At 43.8% G+C, this 21975-nt stretch overlaps 1 protein-coding gene across 3 annotated transcripts in view; it reads right to left on the minus strand.

Moving 5' to 3' along the window:
• The window catches only part of gpx7 (glutathione peroxidase 7), a 47593-nt gene that overhangs the window by 18711 nt on the left and 6907 nt on the right, over positions 1 to 21975 (minus strand). For 2 of the 3 annotated variants that reach the window (XM_059984237.1, XM_059984236.1), the window contains one exon: positions 12009 to 14503. In XM_059984237.1, the coding sequence (XP_059840220.1) occupies positions 12009 to 12218 (210 nt within the window). In that variant the 5' untranslated portion in view covers positions 12219 to 14503. Of the gene's footprint in view, positions 1 to 12008; positions 17381 to 21975 lie in introns of those variants that run through there. The other variant, XM_059984235.1, reaches the window with a different exon arrangement.

A 21975-nucleotide genomic window follows, 5' to 3' on the forward strand; every position in this document is an offset into this window, starting at 1 on the left:
TAAAAGAAAGATAAACAGAGGGTATACTAAATTAAATGAGGATTAGATTTGCCCAGGATGTCAATGGTAATATCAGTGAAAACCAAAAGTAGGTGGATAGTGTCTCTTTTAGAGAGCTAATGCCTGGGATGTTTTAGAGACATGAAAAATATTTGCCACATCCACGCTTGAATGTGGGTTATGCTACACGCAAGCGTAGGCTGCTTCGTTTACTGAGCAGTTGAGAATGGAAGTGATCTTTGTACTCCAATCACTGAACTTCCTTACCTTTGACATTATGACAGGGAAAAAAACATAGTTGATGTGAAGCAATTGAAAGGTGGTTTTGAGAATACGTACACAACGCTGGAAGAACTCAGCAGGTCAGGCAGCATCCGTGGGAAAAGAGTAGCCAACGTTTCGGGCCGAGACCCTTCATCAGGAATGGGGGGGAAGAGAGGAACAAAGCCCAGTAATAGAGATAGGGGAGGGGGTAGGGCCTAGAGGCACCAGGTGGAAAACCAATCAGAGGAAAGATAAAGGGGGAGGGGGAGGGGATAAGCATGAAAGAACTGTAGAGATAAAGAAGCAGAATGTTGAAAGGGGAGAGAGGCAGGTAGGGACCTGGGATAGGGGAAGGGGAGGGAATTACCAGAAATTGGAGAATTCAATGTTCATACCACCAGGCTGGAGGCTACCCAGTCGGTAGATGAGGTGTTGCTCCTCCAACCTGAGTTTGGCCTCATCATGGCAGTAGAGGAGGCCATGTATGGACATATCTAAATGGGAATGAGAGGCAGAGTTGAAGTGGGTGGCTACCAGGAGATCCTGTCTATTGTGACAGATGGAGCGTAGGTGCTTGACGAAGCGGTCCCCCAATCTGTGTCGGGTCTCGCCAATGTAGAGGAGGCCGCACCGGGAGCACTGGATGCAATAGACAACTCCAGTGGGCTCGCAGGCGAAGTGTTGCCTCACCTGGAAGGACTGTCTGGGGCCCCGGAATGGTGGTAAGGGGGGAGGTGTGGGGACAAGTGTAGCATTTGCGCTTGCAGGGATAAGTGCTGGGTGGGAGTTCTGTGGGGAGGGATGTGTGGACCAGGTAGTCGCGTAGGGAATGATCCCTGTGAAAAGCTGTAAGGGGTAGGGAGGGAAAGATGTGCTTGGTGGTGGGGTCCTGTTGAAGGTGGCGGAAGTTGCATTAGATAATATGCTGGATCCGGAGGCTGGTGGGGTGGTAGGTGAGGACAAGGGGAACCCTGTCCCTGTTGTGGTGATGGGAGGATGGGTTAAGGACTGAAGTGTGGGAAGTGGAGGAGATGCAGGTGAAGGCATCTTTGATGACGCCAGAAGGGAATCCGCAATCCTGAAAGAAAGAGGACACTTGAGAAGTCCTGGAACTGAAAGCCTCATCCTGGGAGCAGATGCGGCGGAGACGGAGGAACTGGGAATAGGGAATGGCATTTTTGCATTGGGCAGGGTGGGAAGAGGTATAGTCAAGATAGTTATGGGAGTCAGTGGGTTTGTAGAAGATGTCAGTGGATAGTCTGTCTCCAGAGATGAAGACCGAGAGATCAAGAAAGGGGAGAGAAGTGTCCGAGATGGACCAAGTGAATTTAAGGGCTGGTTGAAAGTTAGAGGCAAAGTTGATGAAATTGACGAGCTCAGCATGGGTGCCGGAAGCAGCACTAATGTAGTCGTTGATGTAGCGGAGGAAAAGTTGGGGAGTGGTGCCAGTATAGATTTGGAGCATAGACTGTTCCACATAACCCACAAAGAGGCAGGCATAGCTGGGACCCATGCGAGTGCCCATGGCTATGCCCTTGATCTGGAGAAAGTGGGAAGAACCAAAAGAGAAGTTATTGAGATAGAAGTCGTCTATTGCATCCAGGGCTCCCAGTGCGGCCTCCTCTACATCGGCAAGATCCGACGCAGGTTGGGGGACCGCTTCGTCGAGCACCTACACTCCATCTGTCACAATAGACAGGACCTCCCGGTTGCCACTCACTTCAACTCTGCCTCTCATTCCTGTCTAGATATGTCCATACATGGCCTCCTCTACTGCCATGATGAGGCTAAACTCAGGTTGGAGGAGCAACACCTCATCTACCGTCTGGGTAGCCTCCAGCCTGGTGGTATGAACATTGAATTCTCCAATTTCTGGTAATTCCCTCCCCTTCCCCTATCCCAGGTCCCTGTCTGCCTCTCTCCCCTTTCAACATTCTGCTTCTTTATCTCTACAGTTCTTTCATGCTTATCCCCTCCCCCTCCCCCTTTATCTTTCCTCTGATTGGTTTTCCACCTGGTGCCTCTAGGCCCTACCCCCTCCCCTATCTCTATTACTGGGCTTTGTTCCTCTCTTCCCCCCCATTCCTGATGAAGGGTCTCGGCCTGAAACATTGGCTACTCTTTTCCCACGGATGCTGCCTGACCTGCTGAGTTCTTCCAGCGTTGTGTACGTATTCCTTGATCCACAGCATCTGCAGTTGTATTTTTGTGTTTTGAGAGGTGGTTTTGATAGGATACATTGTAGCGGTGTGCTACAAACAGCGCTAAAATTACGACACGGAGTGGTAACTGCAGTCGAAGGAAAAAACTTTATTCGAAAACTTCAGCCTCACTTTTAAGCCTCTGTCAACCGGCCCCCCATGGCGAAGAGGCTCCAAAGCTCTGTGCTCGCAAACCCCCGTAGGCTATCTAATTGTGAGTCGGTTCGCATACGCTAGGAAATGAGCCGCCACATAACCCCCCCCCAGAACCGGCGATACACCCCCCAATGTCCACAGCCTGGGCCAGAACCTGCTTGGGAGGTCGGCCTCTGCGCCGAGGCGCCGGAAACTCGGCCGGTTGCGCCAGGTCCACATGGGCCGGCTTGAGGCGGTCCACCGTGAAAACCTCCTCCTTCCCCCCAACGTCCAGCACGAACGTGGACCCGTTGTTCCGGAGCACCGTAAACGGCCCCTCGTATGGCCGCTGCAGCGGTGGCCGATGCCCGCCCCTTCGTACAAACACAAACTTACAGTTCCGTAGGTCTTTGGGTACGCAGGTCGGGTGCCGCCCATGCTGTGAAGTGGGTATGGGGGCCAGGTTACCGAGCTTCTCGCGAAGTCTGCCCAGGACTGCAGCGGGTTCTTCCTCTTGCCCCCTCGGGGCTGGTAGGAACTCCCCGGGGACGGCCAGGGGCGCGCCGTATACCAACTCGGCCGACGAGGCGTGCAGGTCATCCTTGGGCGCTGTGCGGATGCCGAGAAGGACCCAGGGAAGCTCGTCCGCCCAGTTGGCTCCTCGCAGGCGGGCCATGAGGGCCGACTTCAGGTGACGGTGGAAACGCTCCACTAGCCCGTTCGATTGTGGGTGGTAGGCAGTTGTGTGGTGCAGCTGAGTCCCCAAAAGGTTGGCCATAGCTGACCACAGGCTGGAGGTGAACTGGGCGCCTCTGTCGGAGGTAATGTGGGCTGGTACACCAAAGCGGGATATCCAGGTGGCGAGCAGGGCTCGGGCGCAAGATTCGGAGGTGGTGTCGGTGAGCGGGACCGCCTCTGGCCATCTTGTGAACCGGTCCACGATAGTCAGGAGGTAACGCGCTCCGCGCGACACTGGCAGGGGGCCCACGATATCCACATGAATGTGGTCGAAACGCCGGTGGGCGGGATGGAACTGCTGCGGTGGGGCTTTGGTGTGCCGCTGAACCTTGGCCGTCTGGCAGTGCATGCACGTTTTGGCCCATTCACTGACCTGTTTGCGGAGTCCGTGCCAAACGAACCTGCTGGAAACCATCCGGACAGTTGTCCGGATGGAGGGATGCGCCAAGTTATGAATGGAGTCGAAAACACGTCGCCGCCAGGCTGCGGGGACGACCGGACGGGGCTGGTTGGTGGCGACGTCACAGAGTAGGGTCCTCTCACCTGGGCCCACGGGGAAGTCCTGGAGCTGCAAACCAGAGACTGCAGTCCTGTAACTCGGAATCTCCTCATCTACCTGCTGTGCCTCTGCCAGTGCCTCAAAGTCTACCCCTTGGGAAAGGGCATGAACGGTAGGGCGAGAGAGCGCATCCGCCACGACATTGTCCTTACCCGAGACGTGCCGGACATCCGTTGTGTATTCAGAGATGTAGGACAGGTGGCGTTGCTGGCGGGATGACCAGGGGTCGGATGCTTTCGTAAACGCAAAGGTAAGCGGTTTGTGGTCCGTGAACGCGGTGAAGGGCCGACCTTCTAGGAAGTACCTGAAATGCCGGATTGCCAGGTAGAGCGCCAACAGTTCCCGGTCGAAAGCACTGTACTTGAGCTCGGGTGGCCGCAGGTGTTTGCTGAAAAACGCCAGGGGTTGCCAGCGACCTGCGATGAGCTGCTCCAGCACCCCACCGACTGCCGTGTTTGATGCGTCCACTGTGAGGGCGGTAGGGGTGTCCATTCTGGGATGTACTAGCATTGCGGCGTCAGCCAAAGCTTCCTTCGTTTGAACGAAAGCGGCGGCGGACTCCTCGTCCCAGGTAATGTCCTTGCTCGGACCCGACATCAGGGCGAACAGGGGGCGCATGATCCGGGCAGCTGAAGGGAGGAAGCGGCGGTAGAAATTGACCATACCTACGAATTCCTGAAGGCCTTTGACCGTGGTGGGTCGGGGGAAGTGGCGGACCGCATCTACCTTAGCGGGCAGAGGGGTTGCCCCGTCTTTAGTAATCCTGTGGCCCAGGAAGTCAATGGTATCAAGTCCGAACTGGCATTTGGCAGGGTTGATTGTAAGACCGTACTCACTCAGTCGGGCGCAGAGTTGACGGAGGTGGGACAGATGCTCCTGACGACTGCCGCTGGCTATGAGGATGTCATCCAAATAGATGAACGCGAAGTCCAGGTCCCGTCCCACCGCGTCCATTAACCGCTGGAACGTCTGTGCGGCATTCTTCAGGCCGAACGGCATGCGGAGGAACTCGAAGAGGCCAAACGGGGTGATGAGAGCCGTCTTGGGGACGTCGTCAGGATGCATCGGGATTTGATGGTACCCTCGGACAAGGTCGACCTTGGAGAAGATCCGGGCGCCGTGCAGGTTTGCCGCAAAGTCCTGAATGTGCGGCACAGGGTAGCGGTCCGGTGTGGTAGCCTCGTTCAGCCTGCGGTAGTCGCCGCACGGTCTCCAGCCCCCCGTCGCTTTGGGCACCATGTGCAGGGGGGAAGCCCAGGGGCTGTCGGACCGCCGGATGATCCCCAATTCCTCCATTCTCTGGAACTCCTCCTTCGCCAGTCGGAGCTTGTCCGGGGGAAGCCACCGAGCACGGGCATGGAGGGGTGGTCCCTGTGTCGGGATGTGGTGCTGTACGCCGTGCCTGGGCATGGCTGCTGTGAACTGCGGTGCCAGAACCGATGGGAACTCCGCCAGGACCCTGGTGAAGTCGTTGTCGGACAGCGTGATGGAGCCGAGGTGAGGGGCTGGCAACTGGGCCGCGCCCAGGGAGAACGTCTGAAAGGTCTCGGCGTGTACCAGTCTCTTCCTGGGCAGGTCAACCAGCAGGCTGTGAGCTCGCAAAAAATCCGCACCCAGAAGCGGTTGGGCTACGGCGGCCAGTGTGAAGTTCCACGTGAACTGGCTGGGGCCGAACTGTAGCTGCACCTGACGGGTGCCATAGGTCCTTACTGTGCTGCCATTCACGGCCCTCAGGGGGGGACCCGGTGCCCTGCTGCGAGTGTCGTAACTTGTCGGAGGTAAAACGCTGACCTCAGCCCCAGTATCGACCAAAAAGCGGCGTCCCGACCTGCTATCCCACACATACAGGAGGCTATCCCGATGGCCAGCCGCCGTAGCCATCAGCGGCGGCTGGCCCTGGCGTTTCCCGGGAACTTGCAGGGCGGGCGGCAACGGCGGGCTTCTGCGCCCCACCGCTGGTGGTAGAAGCACCAGTGGTCATTGGGCCGGGGGTTAGTGGGCTCTGCGGCCGGGCCTGGACTGGTTTGCTGCCGGGAGCGTGGCTGGGTGATCTGTGCGATGGACGCCCCGCTCACCTTTTTGGCGTTCCACAGCAAGTCCGCCCGGGCTGCCACCTTCCGGGGGTCACTGAAATCCGCGTCGGACAGCAGCAGGCGTATGTCCTCGGGCAGCTGCTCCAGGAATGCCTGCTCAAACATGAGGCCTGTGTGTCCCTCGGCCAGAGACAACATCTCATTCATTAAAGCCGATGGAGGTCTGTCGCCCAAGCCATCCAGGTGCAGTAAACGGGCAGCCCGCTCGCGCCGTGAGAGTCCGAAAGTCCTGAGGAGCAGGGCTTTGAATTCCGTGTACTTGCCGTCTGCCGGGGGAGACTGTACGAACTCCGCGACCTGGGCCGCTGTGTCCTGGTCGAGGGAGCCCACCACGTAGTAGTAGCGGGTGTCTTCTGAGGTGATCCGGCGAACGTGGAATTGGGCTTCGGCTTGCTGGAACCATAGGTCCGGGCGCTGTGTCCAGAAACCCGGCAGTTTCAACGAAACCGCATGAACAGAGGCGGCGTCGGTCATTTCTGGTCCAAAAATCGTTTGGACCGTCGGGGTCACCAATTGTAGCGGTGTGCTACAAACAGCGCTAAAATTACGACACGGAGTCGGTAACTGCAGTCGAAGGAAAAAACTTTATTCGAAAACTTCAGCCTCACTTTTAAGCCTCTGTCAACCGGCCCCCCATGGCGAAGAGGCTCCAAAGCTCTGTGCTCGCAAACCCCCGTAGGCTATCTAATTGTGAGTCGGTTCGCATACGCTAGGAAATGAGCTGCCACAACATCTTGGAAACTCTATAATGATATCCTTGGGGTGGAATGATTGGCCTCCAATAACCACAACACTTTGTTCACGGAATGACTCCAAACATTGGAGTGTTTTCCACTTGATGCTTTTTTGGTTTTATTTGGGCTCCTTGATGCCACACTTAGTCAAATCTTTCTTGATGTCAAGTGCAGTTGTTCCCACCATTGTGCGGTTAATATTCCTGACTTCAAGGTGTTGCAAAAAGATAAAGGAAAAAAAGGAGAATGAGCAAATAAAAACAGAGCAGACGAATTGTTTAGCTAAAGAATAGAATACAGATCTATTACCTACAATTGAGGAATAAGGGTAGGGATGTTTAAAGAAGCCCTAAATGAGATTTTCACTAAGGAAGAAGATCATGTCAATAATACATACAGACAGAGGTAAAAGTAATATGGGACAGCAGAACAATAGATAGAAAGGAGGTATTTAAAAGTTAGTCATCCTCAAATTAGGACATCACCCGATCCAGAAAGTTGCATCCTAAGTTGCTAAGTAAAGCAAGGGTGGAAGGTGTGAAAAACTTGAGCACATTCTTCCACTTCTTCCTGGCTGCTATCTTACACTCACTATTTAAAAAAAAATCAGGGAAGACTTGCCTTTATCCATTGCCTTGCAGAACCTTAGGACATTGGAATTGGGACTGGTTTATTATTATCAATGTACCAAGGTACAGTGGAAAGCTTGTCATGCATTCTGTTCATACAGATCAAATCATTAGACAGTGCATTGAGGCAGTACAAGGTAACAGAAACAGAAACAGAATGCAGAGTGAAGTGTAGCACCTACAGAGAAAGTGCAGTGCACGTAGACAATAAGGTGCAAGGTCATAATGAGGTAGATTATGAGCGAAGAGTTTGTTTCATCATACTAGGGGACCATTCAGCAGAAATGAACATTGAGCCTGGTAGGATGTGCTTTCAGGTGTTAGTATCTTCTGCTCAATGGGAGAGGGGAGAAGAAATGTTACATTGATTCTTCTATTTATTATAAATTACTATAATTGCACATTGCATATTTAGACGGAGACGTAATGTAAAAATTTCTACTCACGTATGTGAAGGACGTAAGTAATAAAGTCAATTCAATTCAAGAATGTCCAGGGTGGGTGATGTCTTTGACTTTGCTGGCTGCTTTACTGAGACAGTGAGAAGTATAGACACAGTCCATGGAGGAGAGGTTGATTTCCATCGTGTGTTGAGCTAGGTCTGCAACTCTCTGCAGTTTCTTGCGATCTCAGGCAGAGCAGCCACAATACCAGGCTGTGATGCATCTAGATAGGATGTTTTCCCTGGTGCATCACTAAAAATTGCAAAAGGTCAACAAGGCATGAAAACTTTCCTTAGCATTGAGGAAGTACAGGCATTGGTGAGCTTTATTGACCATGATGTCTCTGTGGTTGGATCAAGACAGATGATGTTCACTCCTAGGAAATTAAAGCTCTCAACCTCAGCATCACTGACAGACAGAAGCACATGCCCACAGATACCCCCTTCCCCAACCACTCCCACCACCACCTTCCTGAATTCAATGACTAGCTGTTTCAATTTGGTGCTGTTGGGAGAAAAGTTGATGCCTTGACACTATGTTACTAAACTCTGTATCTCCTACCCTGCACTCTGACTTGTTGTTCTTGGAGATTTGGCCCACTACAGTGGGATCACCTGAAAATTTGCAAACAGATTTAGAGTGGAATTTAGCTACACAGTCATGAGTGTACAAGGAGTAGAAGGAAATCATATAACCATATAACAATTACAGCACGGAAACAGGCCATCTTGGCCCTTCTAGTCCGTGCCGAATGCTTACTTTCACCTAGTCCCACCTACCTGCACTCAGCCCATAACCCTCCATTCCTTTCCTGTCCATATACCTATCCAATTTTTTTTTTTAAATGACAAAATCAAACCTGCCTCTACCCCTTCTACTGGGAGCTTGTTCCGCACAGCTACCACTCTCTGAGTAAAGAAGTTCCCCCTCGTGTTATCCCTAAACTTTTGCCCCTTAACTCTCAACTCATGTCCTCTTGTTTAGAACTCCCCTACTCTCAATGAAAAAAGCCTATCCACGTCAACTCTATCTATCCCCCTCATTATTTTAAATAGCTTGATAGAGTTATTAGAGTCCCCCCTCAACCTTCTACGCTCCAAAGAATAAAGACCTAACTTGTTCAACCTTTCTCTGTAACTTAGGTGCTGAAACCTAGGTTACATTCTAGTAAATGTCCTCTGTATTCTCTCTATTTTGTTGACATCTTTCCTATAATTTGGTGACCAGAACTGTACACAATTCTCCAAATTTGGCCTCACCAATGCCTTGTACAATTTTAACATTACATCCCAACTCCTATACTCAATGCTCTGATTTATAAAGACCAGCACACTAAAAGCTTTCTTCACCACCCTATCCACATGAGATTCCACTTTCAGGGAACTATGCACCATTATTCCTAGATCACTCTGTTCTACTGCATTCCTCAATGCCCTACCATTTACCATGTATGTCCGACTTTGATTAGTACTACCAAAATGTAGCACCTCACACTTATAAGCATTAAACTCCATCTGCCATCTTTCAGCCCACTCTTCTAACTGGCCTAAATCTCTCTGCAAGCTTTGAAAACCTACTTCATTATCCACAATGCCACCTTAGTATCATCTGCTGAGTAAATTCTCAGAGATGAAGATAACATATCTGATGTGCTGTATTTAGCCTTTCAATGATGTTTGGAAACAAACACATATTGGATATGTCAATTCCATAATTTTAATGTGGTCAGAGTCACTGGAAGCATTGGTAAATAAGATACAACAGAGAGCGACTACTGTGAGTGTTAGGGAACTCAATTTCAAACGTAAGGAATACACACTACGGTGCTCTCTGCGTTCTGAATCCCAGGTCAACTGCTCCTTCTGGACTTGGGCATACAAGACGTAAATTCAAAAACTGCAGGGAATACTAAGGTTAGAAGAGTAGTAATATTGAATTGAATTGACTTACATCCTTCACATACATGGAGTAAAAATCTTTACGTTACGTCTCCGTCTAAATGTGCTATCATAGTAATTTATAATAAATAGAACAGTCAATGTAACATAGAAATACACTCATGTCAGCATGAGTTAATCAGCCTGATGACCTGGTGGAAGAAGCTGTCCCAGAGCCTGTTGATCCTAGACTTTATGCTGCGGTACCGTTTCCCAGATGGAAATATTGCAGCTGGAATATAGATTGTGATTGAGATGATTCGGGTCCCCAATGATCCTACGGGCCCTTTTTACACACCTGTCTTTGTAAATGTCCTGAATCATGGAAAGTTCACAACTCCAGATGTGCTGGGCTGTCTGCACCACTCTGCAGAATCCTGTGATTAAGGGAGGTTCAGTTCCCACACCAGGCAGTGATGCAGCCAGTCAGGATACTCTCAATTGTGCCCCTGTAGAAAGTTCTTAGGACTTGGGGGCCCATATCAAACTTCCTCAACTGTCTGAGGTGAAAGAGGTACTTTGTGCCTTTTTCATCACACAGGCAGTCTGTACAGACCATGTGAGATCTTCGGTGATGTTTATGCTGAGAAATTTAAAGCTGTTTACCCACTCAACCACAGACCCATTGATGTAAACAGGGGTTAGCCCATCTCCATTCCTCTTGTAGTCCACAACCAGCTCCTTTGTTTTTGTGACATTGAGGGAGAGGTTGTTTTCTTAATAATAATAACAATTAATAATAATAAAATTTCAAAAAGGCATAACTAGACGAATGAGTTGAGTTTAACGTCTCTTGGAATTTAATATAAAGAAATCTGTTTTCATGACAACTATTTTAGAAAGAAGCAACATGAACTACTATAATTGATATGATTTTTAAAAAGATGCAGGAACACAAAGAACAGTTGAGCAAAAACACCAGCATCTCTACTCTGTTACAAGTTTGAGGAGATTCAGTATTTCACCAGAGACACTTAACATTTCTACAGATGTACAGTGGTGAGTACTCTGACTCAGTGAATCACAGTCTGGTCTGGAAGCTCCAATGCACATGATTGTATGCAAAGGGCTCCAGAGGGTTGCAGATTCAGTCAACCCCATCACAGGCACAAAACCCTCCCCACTATTGGGGGCATCTTCAAGAGGCATTGCCTCAAGAAGGCAACATCCATCTCTAAAGTTCTCACCAAATGGCATATGCCTTCGTTTCACTACTACCATCACAGAAGCCTGACCTACACTCAACCATTTAGAAATAGCTTCCCCCCCCCCCCCCATCAGATCTCTTAACAGTGAGCCCATGGACACTGCCTCATTATTCCTTCTTTTTGCATTGTTTATCTTTGTAGTTTTATGTCTTTGCACTATACTGTCACCACAAAACAACATTTAGTTAGTGACGATAAATCTGATTCTGAAATAGGTCTATTTAGCCTTTAAAGATCATCGGTTAGGGTGCTGCCGAATTCTACTCACCCTTCTGCAGGATTGAAATCAGCGAGAATGTGCAGAAGGGATTAAGAGAATTGTACCAAGATAAGCAACATCCTCTGGAAAAGCCAGAATCAATTCCTTTGGACAGAGGGGATTTTAAACAGAGGAAGTAGAAACTGCTTCTGGGAGCAAAAAGTCATTAACAAAAGGACAAAGATTTAAGTTGATCAGCAAAATAATTAGATGCATCAGAAGGACAGTTTTAAAGTATTTGAAGTTAGTGAGATCCCTCGTATGCACTGCCCGTGTAAGGAACCGGTCAAAAGAGAGAAAGAAATCAAAGGCAAAAATATTACTCTGGCAAAGAGTGAAGTAACTGGTCAGTTCTAATAATGAACTAGTATCAACAGAATGGACCCAAAGGCTTCCCTCTAAACTGTATTAATATGTATTAATATGTTAATCTACGACTGAATGTTCAAACTAGTTAGTTTTAAAGTGATGTCTGGATTTTATCAAATGCAATCGATTGGCCCGAAGCATTCGCTAACTTGTGTAAGATAGCCTTTCGGTGCTTTTAAGCATATCTATATGTTTTCTGGCGATAAGTGAGCACGACTGGGAAGAATGGTTATTTTTTTATATTGATGGTGCCACGTATACAGTCAAAGCCCTCAAAGGGCCCCTCCACGACTCCTCGGTTTACCGATGCAGCCAACAGTCAACCGATTTTTCAATTAGAGCATCCATTCTCGAAACTCAGTTTTGCTTCATTAAATGGGTAACTTTGCACAGCCTGTTACCGTGTTAGGTTAATTACAGCGTGGAGTTGCTAACTTACCGACCCTCTGTACTTCTCCAGTGATATTAACTTGCCTCTGATGTTCACTGTTTTAAAAGTATAAAAATCTTTGTTCTTTTCTTCGGAGGGGAGAACGAGAAAGAAAATCACCACGGCTGCCGTAAGAAACATAGTTGCGAACAATAAAAGGAAACTAAACTTAGGCAGGGCAGAAGCAAAATTTGACTGTTTCAAAGCAGATTCCCGCATCGCTGTTAACGGGCCAAGATAGAGCCCTTTCAGAGTCGTAACGCAACCCCGGGCAGAGCAGACAATGCCGCAAAACCGTCGCAATAAGCACAAAATTACCGCAAATTTAATTGATGCTTACTATTTGCCAACAGTCATCAAAATGAAACATTCTTTTTAGTCACTTGGTGACTGAAGTAACTTCTCTCCCATTTTCTTAAACTGTATTCGAGATCGGATCGAAAATGTTGTCTTCAGTCTGTCTTCAAGTTCCATGACTTATTTGTAATAGTTAAACTCCTTTGAATAATCTTGCTTTGACATCAAAGGAATGGAAAGTCGAAAGGGGTCAATGTCATCCGTTTTACACTTATGTCAAACGTTAAAATTACACCGAGTTCTCCTTTGCTGTAATAGAGGTACAGCCTGAGAAACTTAGAACCATGGACGAAAGGTATTATAAAGGCGAATACAACAACTGTGCTAGAAACAATTCCGGAATGGAACTGGAAGATAATCTTAAAGTACGTATCTATTTCGAAAAGCACTCCCGTTAAAACTGGGGTCCTTACAGTCCTCAGTAAATTACTGGCACTTGAGTTTCAAATGCTTTAAAAGTAATTTAAAATTGGGTAAGGATAAAATATAGGAGTAGACAATTAGGCATATATGTGGAAAGGGGAATAAATACAAAGGGACTCTTAAAAAAGGTGAAAATGCAGCCATGGGTAGAGAGTTGAACACAATGGAGTGTTCATTAGAAACTCACTACAACAGAATGGTTGAGGTGAACAATAGAGATATAGTTAAAGGGAAGTTGGATTTTATGTTTTATATTCTTCTGAGAAGACAAGGGGTTAAAGTCATAAGATTGCGAAATACATAACTTGGAAGGAGGCAGTATTGCTGATAACATTTTGGATAGGAAGGACATGAGAAGACTTGAAACAAGCATAACTGCCAGCATGCTCATATTGGGTCAAAAGATATCTATTGCGTATCCTGTGCAATTCCAAAATTTTCAAACAGTTCATTTAATTATACTCTGAGTATGATAAAAACCAACATACATTTTGATTTTAATGCATTTTTGATGCTAATTGGATTTTTAAAATATTAATCTGCATCTATTGTAGACAAATGCTTGTAACACAAAGACAAGCACACATATTGCTTCTCCACACAAACTCCCTATGGTTACATTCATGACAAATTGCGGAGGTGCAAATTTTTGGAACAACTTTGAGAAGATTTTCCGTGTTATTTTAATCCACAGCAAATCTGACTAATTTGCCGACCATATTTTGTTTTCTGTATACTTTAGGAATCCGTCAAACTTAACTTTACCAAACAGACTAAGAGACATGATGTAGTTGCAAGTCTACTTCTTTTCTATACTCAAATGAGCCTGTCTAACATAAATACACTCAGTGGCCATTTTATTAAGAATGCCTGTAGACCTGCTTGTTAATGCAAATATCTTATTAGACAATCATGTGGCAGCAACTTAATGTATAAAGCATGCGGACATGGTCAAGAGGTTCATTCTTGTTCAGACCAAACACCAGAATGGTCTGAACAACATTTCCAAGTGACTTTGACTGTGGAATGACTGTTGGTGTCAGATAGGGTTGTTTGAGTGTCTCAGAAACTGCAGATCTCCTAGGATTTTCATGCATTCGAGATTTTATAGAGAATGATGTAAAAAGGGGAAAAAAATCCAGTGAGCAGCAGTTCTGTGGGTGGGTCAAAATGCCTTGTTAGTGTGAGAGGCCAGAGGAGAATGTGTTATAACAGTGCTGTGCAGAAGAGCATATCTGAACACACAGCATGTTGAACCTTGAAGTTGATGGGCTACAGCAGCAGAAGACCATGAACATATTCTGAGTGGTGACTTTCTTAAATCTTGTATGTAACTAATAAAGTGGCAATTCAGTGTATATCTTCTCCAACAGATTTTTATCATTTGGCATCTTCTAACAAACAATTCCATTCCTAAACAGAACATCAATTTACATCATTTGCCCACTTTAGGAAGAATAGTGTAAAGCACTTTACAGTTTACCTCCTTTACAAAGCTGTAAGTGAGAAAATTAGCTTAAATTTATTTGACATTTTTATAGTCTACCAATGAATACTTTATGAGCTTCAATAAATATAAATGATACTGTTCCTTGTGGTAAAGATACCTTAAAGACACTATAACTGGGCATTTCTCCTCATCACAATATCATTGGACCAGTGAATTGTAGGAAAAATTTGGAATGAGTGATTCCATTTAATTAGATTTCTTTCCTCCTGGTGTTCTGAAACAAAACAGAATAATGAGTCAAAGAACAATCAAATAAATGCTTAATACTGGAGGGTGCAGAGTGATTAGTTTTGTCAGAGCTTCATCTTTTGGGGCAAGTAATGCATATTCCATCAGCATTCATTATAGTCGAAGAAAATTGATCTTTTATCTGTAGGGGATTCTGAGGATGTTATTTGTTTGGATCTGGGAATGGTGGTGCCTTTTGAAGATTTGGATAAGTTGAAGGTATTTATCTTCCATTTGTCAGCCCAGGCTGGAATGTTGTCTAGGTGACAATGAGGTGGTTCCATCAGCTGAGAATTTGCAAATGAAGTTCAACGTAAGATTGCATTTCATTAATTTCCTTGAGATTTTGTTTTAAGAAAGTGACAACTGAAGTGGGCTGTGGAAAAATTTGCGAAATGCTTGACTGAATATATGTACAAATCTGTTTTAGAGTGGCACAGCTAATAGAGCCTCTGCCTCATAGCCACAGAGACCCAGGTTTTAATCCTGACCTTGGCTACTGTCAATGTGGAGTTTTCTCCTTCTCCCTGTGACCACATGGGTTTCCTCCAGTTGTTCCAGTGTTATCCCAAATAGATGAATGTTGGTAGGTTAATTGGGCTCTGTAGTTTGTCCCTAGCATGCAGGTAAGGAGTAGAATCTGAACAGTTGAAGAGAATATGGGGAGAAATAAACTGGGATTAGTGTAAATGTGTGGTTGATAATCAGCATGGGTACAGTAGACTGGAGTACTCGGTATCTCTCTATGACTATTAATAGGAATTTGGAGGAAACATCACCAGTACCTAGAATGAACATTTTGAAAGAATTATAGTGGGATAGGATAAAGTGTTGGCCGGTATGACCCAGCGACTGAGGTTTGAATCTCTACTGTATTCCAATTATAATACCATAAGGATGTAAGACATAGAAACAAATTAGGTCACTTGGTCCAGCATGTCTGCTCCACCATTCTATCATGGCTGATTTATAATCAACTCCATTCACCTGCCTTCTGCAAGTAACCTATGATGCTCTGACTAACCAAGAAACTATCAACCTCCACTTTAAATATATTCAATGACTTGGTCTCCACTGCCATCCTTAGCTATTAATTCCAGATTCACCACACTCTGGTTGAAGAAATTCCTTCTTATCTCTGTTCTAAATGGATGTCCATAAGACCCAGGAGAAGAATTAGGCCATTTGGCCCATTGAGTCTGCTCCAGCATTTCATCATGGCTGATCCATTTTTCCCCTCAGCCCCGATCTCCTAACTTCTCCCTGTGTACCTTCATGACCTGACCAATCAAGAATCTATCAACTCCTGCTTTACATATACATGCAGACTTGGCCTCCACAGCTGCCTGTGGCAAAGAATTCCACAGATTCACCACTCTCTGGCTAAACAAATTCCTCCTCACATCAGTTCTAAAAGGGTGCCCCTCTATTCTGAGGCTGTGTCCTCTGGTCTTAGACTCTCCCACTATAGGAAGCATCCTCTCCACATCAACTCTATCAAGGCCTTTCACCATTCAATAGGTTTCAATAATGTCACCTCTCATTCTTCTGAATTCTAGCGAATACAGGCCCAGAGTCACCAAATGCTCTTCATATGACAAGCCAGTCAAACCTGGAATCATTTTTTGAATGTCCTTTGAACCGTCTCCAGTTTCAGCATATCCTTACTAAGTTAAAGGGCCCAAAATAGCTCCAAGTGAGGCCTCACCAGTGCTTTATAAAATCTCAACATTACATCCTAGCTTTTATATTCTAGTCCTCTTGAAATGAATGTTAACATTGCATTTGCCTTCTTTGTCTCTCTATTCTGAGGTTGTGCCCTCTGATCCTAGACTCACCCACTGTAGGAAACATACTCTCCACATCCACTCTATCTAGATCTTTCAATATTCAATAGGTTTCAATTATATTCCCCCACATTCTGCTGAACTCCAGTGAGTGTAGGTCCAGGGCCATCAAACGTTCCTCATATGTTAACCCTTTCATACCTGGAATCATTCTTGTGAACCTCCTATGGACCCTCTCCAAAGCCAGCACATATTTTCTTAGATAAATCTGTTCACAATACAGTGCAGTTTGACCAATGCTTTATAAAGCCTCAGCATTATATCCTTGCTCTTATATTCTTGAAATGAATGCTAACATTGCACTTGCCTTCCTTACCACCAACTCTACCTACTAGTTAACCTTTAGAGAATCCCACATAAGGACTCCCAAGTACTTTGCATCTCTGACTTTTGAATTTTCTCCCAGTTTAGAAAATAGTCTGCACCTCTATTTCTTCTACCAAAGTGCATGAACATAGGTTTGCCTCCACTATATTTGATCTGCCTCTTCTTTGCCATTCTCCCAATTTGTCCAAATCCCTCTTCAGACTTCCATTCTTCCTCAACAACACCTGTCCCTCCACCTATCTTCCTATTGCCTGCAAACTTGGCCACAAAGCCATCAATTCCATCATCCAAATCACTGACAAAAGTGAAAACAAGTGGTCCCAATACTGACCCCTGTAGAACACTACCAGTAACCAACAGCCAACCAGAATGGGCCCACTGTATTCTGATTCTGCCTCCTGCCAGACAGCTAATCTTCTATTCATGCTAATATCATTCCTGTAACACCATGGGGTCTTAATTTGTTAAGCAGCTTCATGTGTGGTACCTTATCAAAGGTCTTCTGAAAATTCAAGTAAACAATGTCTACTGACTCTCCTTTGCCTGTTCTGCCTGTTATTTCCTCAAAGAATTCCAACAGATTTGTCTGGCAAGATTTCCCCTGAAGAGAAACTATGCTGACTTTGGCCTATTTTATTATGCAGCTCCAAGTACCCTGAAACCTCATCTTCCCAACCAATGAAGTCAGGCTAACTGGCCTATAGTTTCCTTTTTCCTGCCACCTTCCTTTATTAAAGAGTGGAGTGACATTTACAATTTTGCAATCTTCAGAAACCATTCCAGAATCTAGTGCTCTTGAAAGATCATTACTAATGCTTTTACAATCTTTTCAGCTACCTATTTCAGAAACCTGAAGTTGTAAACCTGGGTGTAGTGCACGTCTCCAGGTAACTTATCTACCCTCAGACCTTTCAGCTTCCCAAGCACCTTCTCCTTAGTAATAGGAACTATACTTCACTTTCAAGCATACTGTTAGTGTCTTCCACAGAGAAGACTGATGCAAAATACTTATTAAGTTTGTCTGCCATTTCTTTGTCCCCCATTGCTACCTATGCAAAGTTATCTTTCAGCAGTCCAATATCCATTCTCATCTCTCTTTATAACAAAATCTTTTGGTATTTTCTTTGATACTATTGGTTAGCTTACCTTCATATTTCACCATCTCTCTGCTTATGTATTCTTTTTTAGTTGCCTTCTGTTGGTTTTTAAAAGCTTCCTTATCCTCTAACTTCCCACTATTTCTTGCTATATTATATGCCCTCTCTTTTGCATTGTGCTTTCTTTGACTTCCCTTAGCAGCCATGGTTGCCTCATCCTCCCTTTAGAATATTTCTTCATGTTGGGGATGTATCTATTCTGTGTTTTCCAGAAACTCTAGCCATCGCTGTACTGCCATCATTCCTGCTAGTGTAATTATTTAGATATGGATTCAAATCCTTTTTTTTTAAAAAAAAATATTGAATTTTCAAATAGGTTGCAGAAAGAAAAAAGAAAATTATCAACCCTTCCCTCCTCCCCTTAACCCCTCCCCCAACATATCCCTGTAGAAAAAAAAAGAAAAAAGAAAGAAAGAAGGAAAAAAGAAAGAATTTCTGGATTTCGGAAGATCCCCACATGCTCCATGGAGTTCATAATAGCTTTAATATGTATACTTATTTATTTCCCCAGACAACCAATAATTTTATCTTCGGAGCATCTATATATTTAATCCTATTTTTTGTAAATAAGGGCGTCAAATTTTCAGAAATATTTCATATTTATCTCTTAAATTTTAAGTAATTTTTTCAAGTGGAATGCAGCTAAAAATTTCATTCTTCCAATGATCTATGCTTAAGTATGAATCCGATTTCCAAGTAACTGCAATAGCCTTTTTGGCTACTGCCAGTGCAATTTTTATGAATTCTTTCTGATATTTATTCAATTTGGAATTTGATTTTATCCCTTCAATATCGCCTAGTAAAAATAATATTGGATTGTGTGGAAGTTGTATTCCAATAATTTGTTCCAATAAAACTCTTAAATTTGTCCAAAAAGGTTGAATTTTAGAACAAGACCAAGTAGAGTGTAAAAAAGTACTAATTTCTTGATTACATCGAAAACATTGATCAGATAAATTTGAGTTTAATCTATTTATTTCTTGTGGTGTAATATATATTTGATGTAAAAGGTTATATTGTACTAATCTTAGTCAAGCATTTATTGTATTTGTCATACTGTCAAGACATAATCTTGACCAACTTGTTTCGTCAATTTTAATATTCAAATCAGTTTCCCATTTTTGTCTTGACTTATGAATTCTTTGTTTAATTGCCTGTTTTTGAATCAAATTATACATACCAGAAATAAATGTTTTAATTTTTCCTTTATGAATTAAAGTTTCTATTTCATTAGGTTTCGGCAGTAACATTGTTTGACCCCGTTTATCTCTTAAATAAGCCCTTAATTGGAAATAACAGAAAAGAGTGTTATTTGATATTTTATATTTATTCTTTAATTGGTCAAATGACATTAATATACCTCCTTCAAAACAGTCTCCTATATATCTAATCCCTTTGTGAAACCAGTTATATAAAAGTTGATTATCCATTGTAAAAGGGATAAGTTTATTTTGAATTAAAGGTCTCTTTGCTAATAAAGATTTCTTTATCTCATCATCAACATTTATCTTATTCCATAAATCAATCAAATGTTTTAGTATAGGAGTTGCTTTCTTTTCCCATATCCATTTAGATTCCCATTTATATATCAACTCTTCTGGTATATTTTCTCCTATTTTGTCTAATTCTATTCTAATCCATGCCAGTTTATCTTCATCAAAAAAGATGCAATAAATCTAAGTTGATTTGCTTTGTAATAATTCTTAAAATTTGGTAATTGTAACCCTCCTAGGTCAAACTTCCATGTCGATTTTTCCAACGATATTCTTGACATCTTACCTTTCCAAAGGAATTTCCTCACACATTTATTTAACTCTTGAAAAATTTTCTGCGGTAATTGTATTGGTAATGTTTGGAATAAATATTGTAATCTAGGGAATATATTCATTTTTACAGCATTGACTCTACCTATTAATGTTATTGGTAACATCATCCATATATCAAGATCCTCTTGAATCTGTTTCAGTAATGGCAAATAATTTAATTTATATAAATACTTTATATCATGATCAACTCTTATACCTAAATACTTTAAACCATTTATCGGCCATCTAAATTGAGTTATTAATCAACATTGACTATAATCTCCTTTAGTAAGGGATAGGATTTCACTTTTATCCCAATTTATTTTGTACCCTGATATTTTCCCATATTCTTCCAATCTAGAAGATAATTTACGCAACAATTGTAGTGGGTTAGTTAGATAAATCAGAACATCATCAGCAAATAAGTTAATCTTATATTCCTCCCGATTAACTCTGAAACCCATAATATCTGAGTCAGTTCTAATTAATTCAGCTAATGGTTCTATCGCCAACACAAATAAAGCAGGTGATTCAAATCCTTAATGCAAACAAGGACAAATTCAAAGATTAAATCTACTCAGAGGAGCATTTGAGTTTGAATTTAAAAATTACACTTCACGATTCACTTGTATATAAATGTAAAAATCAGGAGCAGAAACAGGCCCTTTGAACCATCTAACAGTCCAGTCTACTTGCACCTGGCCTTTGCCTTTCATACTTCTCTCTTCAGTGTACCTATCCAAACTTTTAACCTTCATGTTTATCAAGGGTTTATCTGATAGTGCCTTCAAAATATTTACTCTACTTCCGCCACTCTTTGGGGAAGAGTTCCAAAGCCCTGTCACCCACCAAGTGAAAAAAAAATCACATCTCTGTCTTAAATGAGTGACCCTTCAATCTTTAAACCAAGGCCCCTGCTTCTACAAATTTGCACTAGAGAAAACACCCTTGCCATGTGTCCTCCCTTTGATTCCTGTTTGCTTGTCAATGATTTTTCAAATACCATGAGCATTTATTATCTGTAATAACCTTTGACGTGACAACTTTCCCCTTCCCTCACCTTAAAGCCTTCTGCTCTAGACTCTAATAAATTGGTGAAACATGATTATCCTTTCACAAATCCATGTCATCTTTGCCTGATTGTGTTGAATATTTCTAAGAATCTATGTCTTAGTTTCTAAAATTTTCCCTATGAATCATGGAAACAAACTGTCTTCCTTTTCCCTGATTACTGACTTCCCGTTTTTGAATCAGGCTATTGTATCTTCTGCCTGATGGGTGGGTGTGGGGGGGGGGGGGGAGGGTAGCATGAAGGTGGGCAATGTCTTTAATTATGTCGGTTGCTTTACTGAGGCAATCAGAATTCTGGACAGAGTCCACAGAGTGGAGGATGGTCTTGTGATGTGTTAAGATGTTTCTTGCAGTCACAAGCAGAGCTGTTGCCGTACTCAGCTGTGATGAATTTAGACAATGCTTTCTATGGTGTGTTGTGTACCCTTGTCACGTGACTGGTGTTGAAGCTATACTGGACTTAAGGTAGTGGTCTTGTGATGGTGGAGTAACATCATTTTGACCCCTCCCTGTGAGGAGGGGCAGTTCGTGGCTGGATTTGCCATTTTGACTTCATGCCACTGCATGGTTCAATATTATGATGCAGTTTTGTTGAAAGATGGAGTTTTGTTTAATGCCTAAAGTTTAAAAGGTCATTGCCGGCAGTTTCTTTATAATACTGCCAGTTAAAAATCAGTGGAGAGTGAAGATCAGAGTTTGGGAGTTAAAAGATCGAGGAAAGTCGATTTCGACGGTGAAACAGGTTCGACCTTGTTTGATCCTCATTCAGAAGGAATTTGTTGGCTGTCCTTGTGTTAATCCCTGCGAAATAGCAGAAAGGATTGGGAACAGTTTTGTAAAGGAAAGGTCAGTGCCTTTAAGCCGTTTCATTTCCATCTTTGTAAATTCTCCGAGAAAAGTAGTTCGACTGAGAACCGCAGAGACACGACGCGAAAGAGAATTTAAATCGTCTAAAAAGTCTCTCCTTTAATGGACTGTAAGCATTTTGAACTTTCACAGTACTACTTTGAAGAACTGTGTTTTTGCAACATCACTTTAAGAACTGTTTAAGCTGCCGCACAGCAGCTGATTTCTGGTTACGTTAGTGATTCGTTTACTTTTGGGGGTTTGTTTTTCAGTGTTTAATAAATGTTTTATTTGTTATAAAAACCCCTGCCTCACTTATATATTTATTGTTGCTGAATCCGTAACATAAATATGGGGGCTCGTCCGGGATGAATTACTTTTGAGTTTAAATGCTTGTTAAATTTT

This window comes from Hypanus sabinus, chromosome 11 (assembly GCF_030144855.1).
Source record: "Hypanus sabinus isolate sHypSab1 chromosome 11, sHypSab1.hap1, whole genome shotgun sequence".
In the NCBI taxonomy this organism is placed as follows: Eukaryota; Metazoa; Chordata; class Chondrichthyes; order Myliobatiformes; family Dasyatidae; genus Hypanus; species Hypanus sabinus.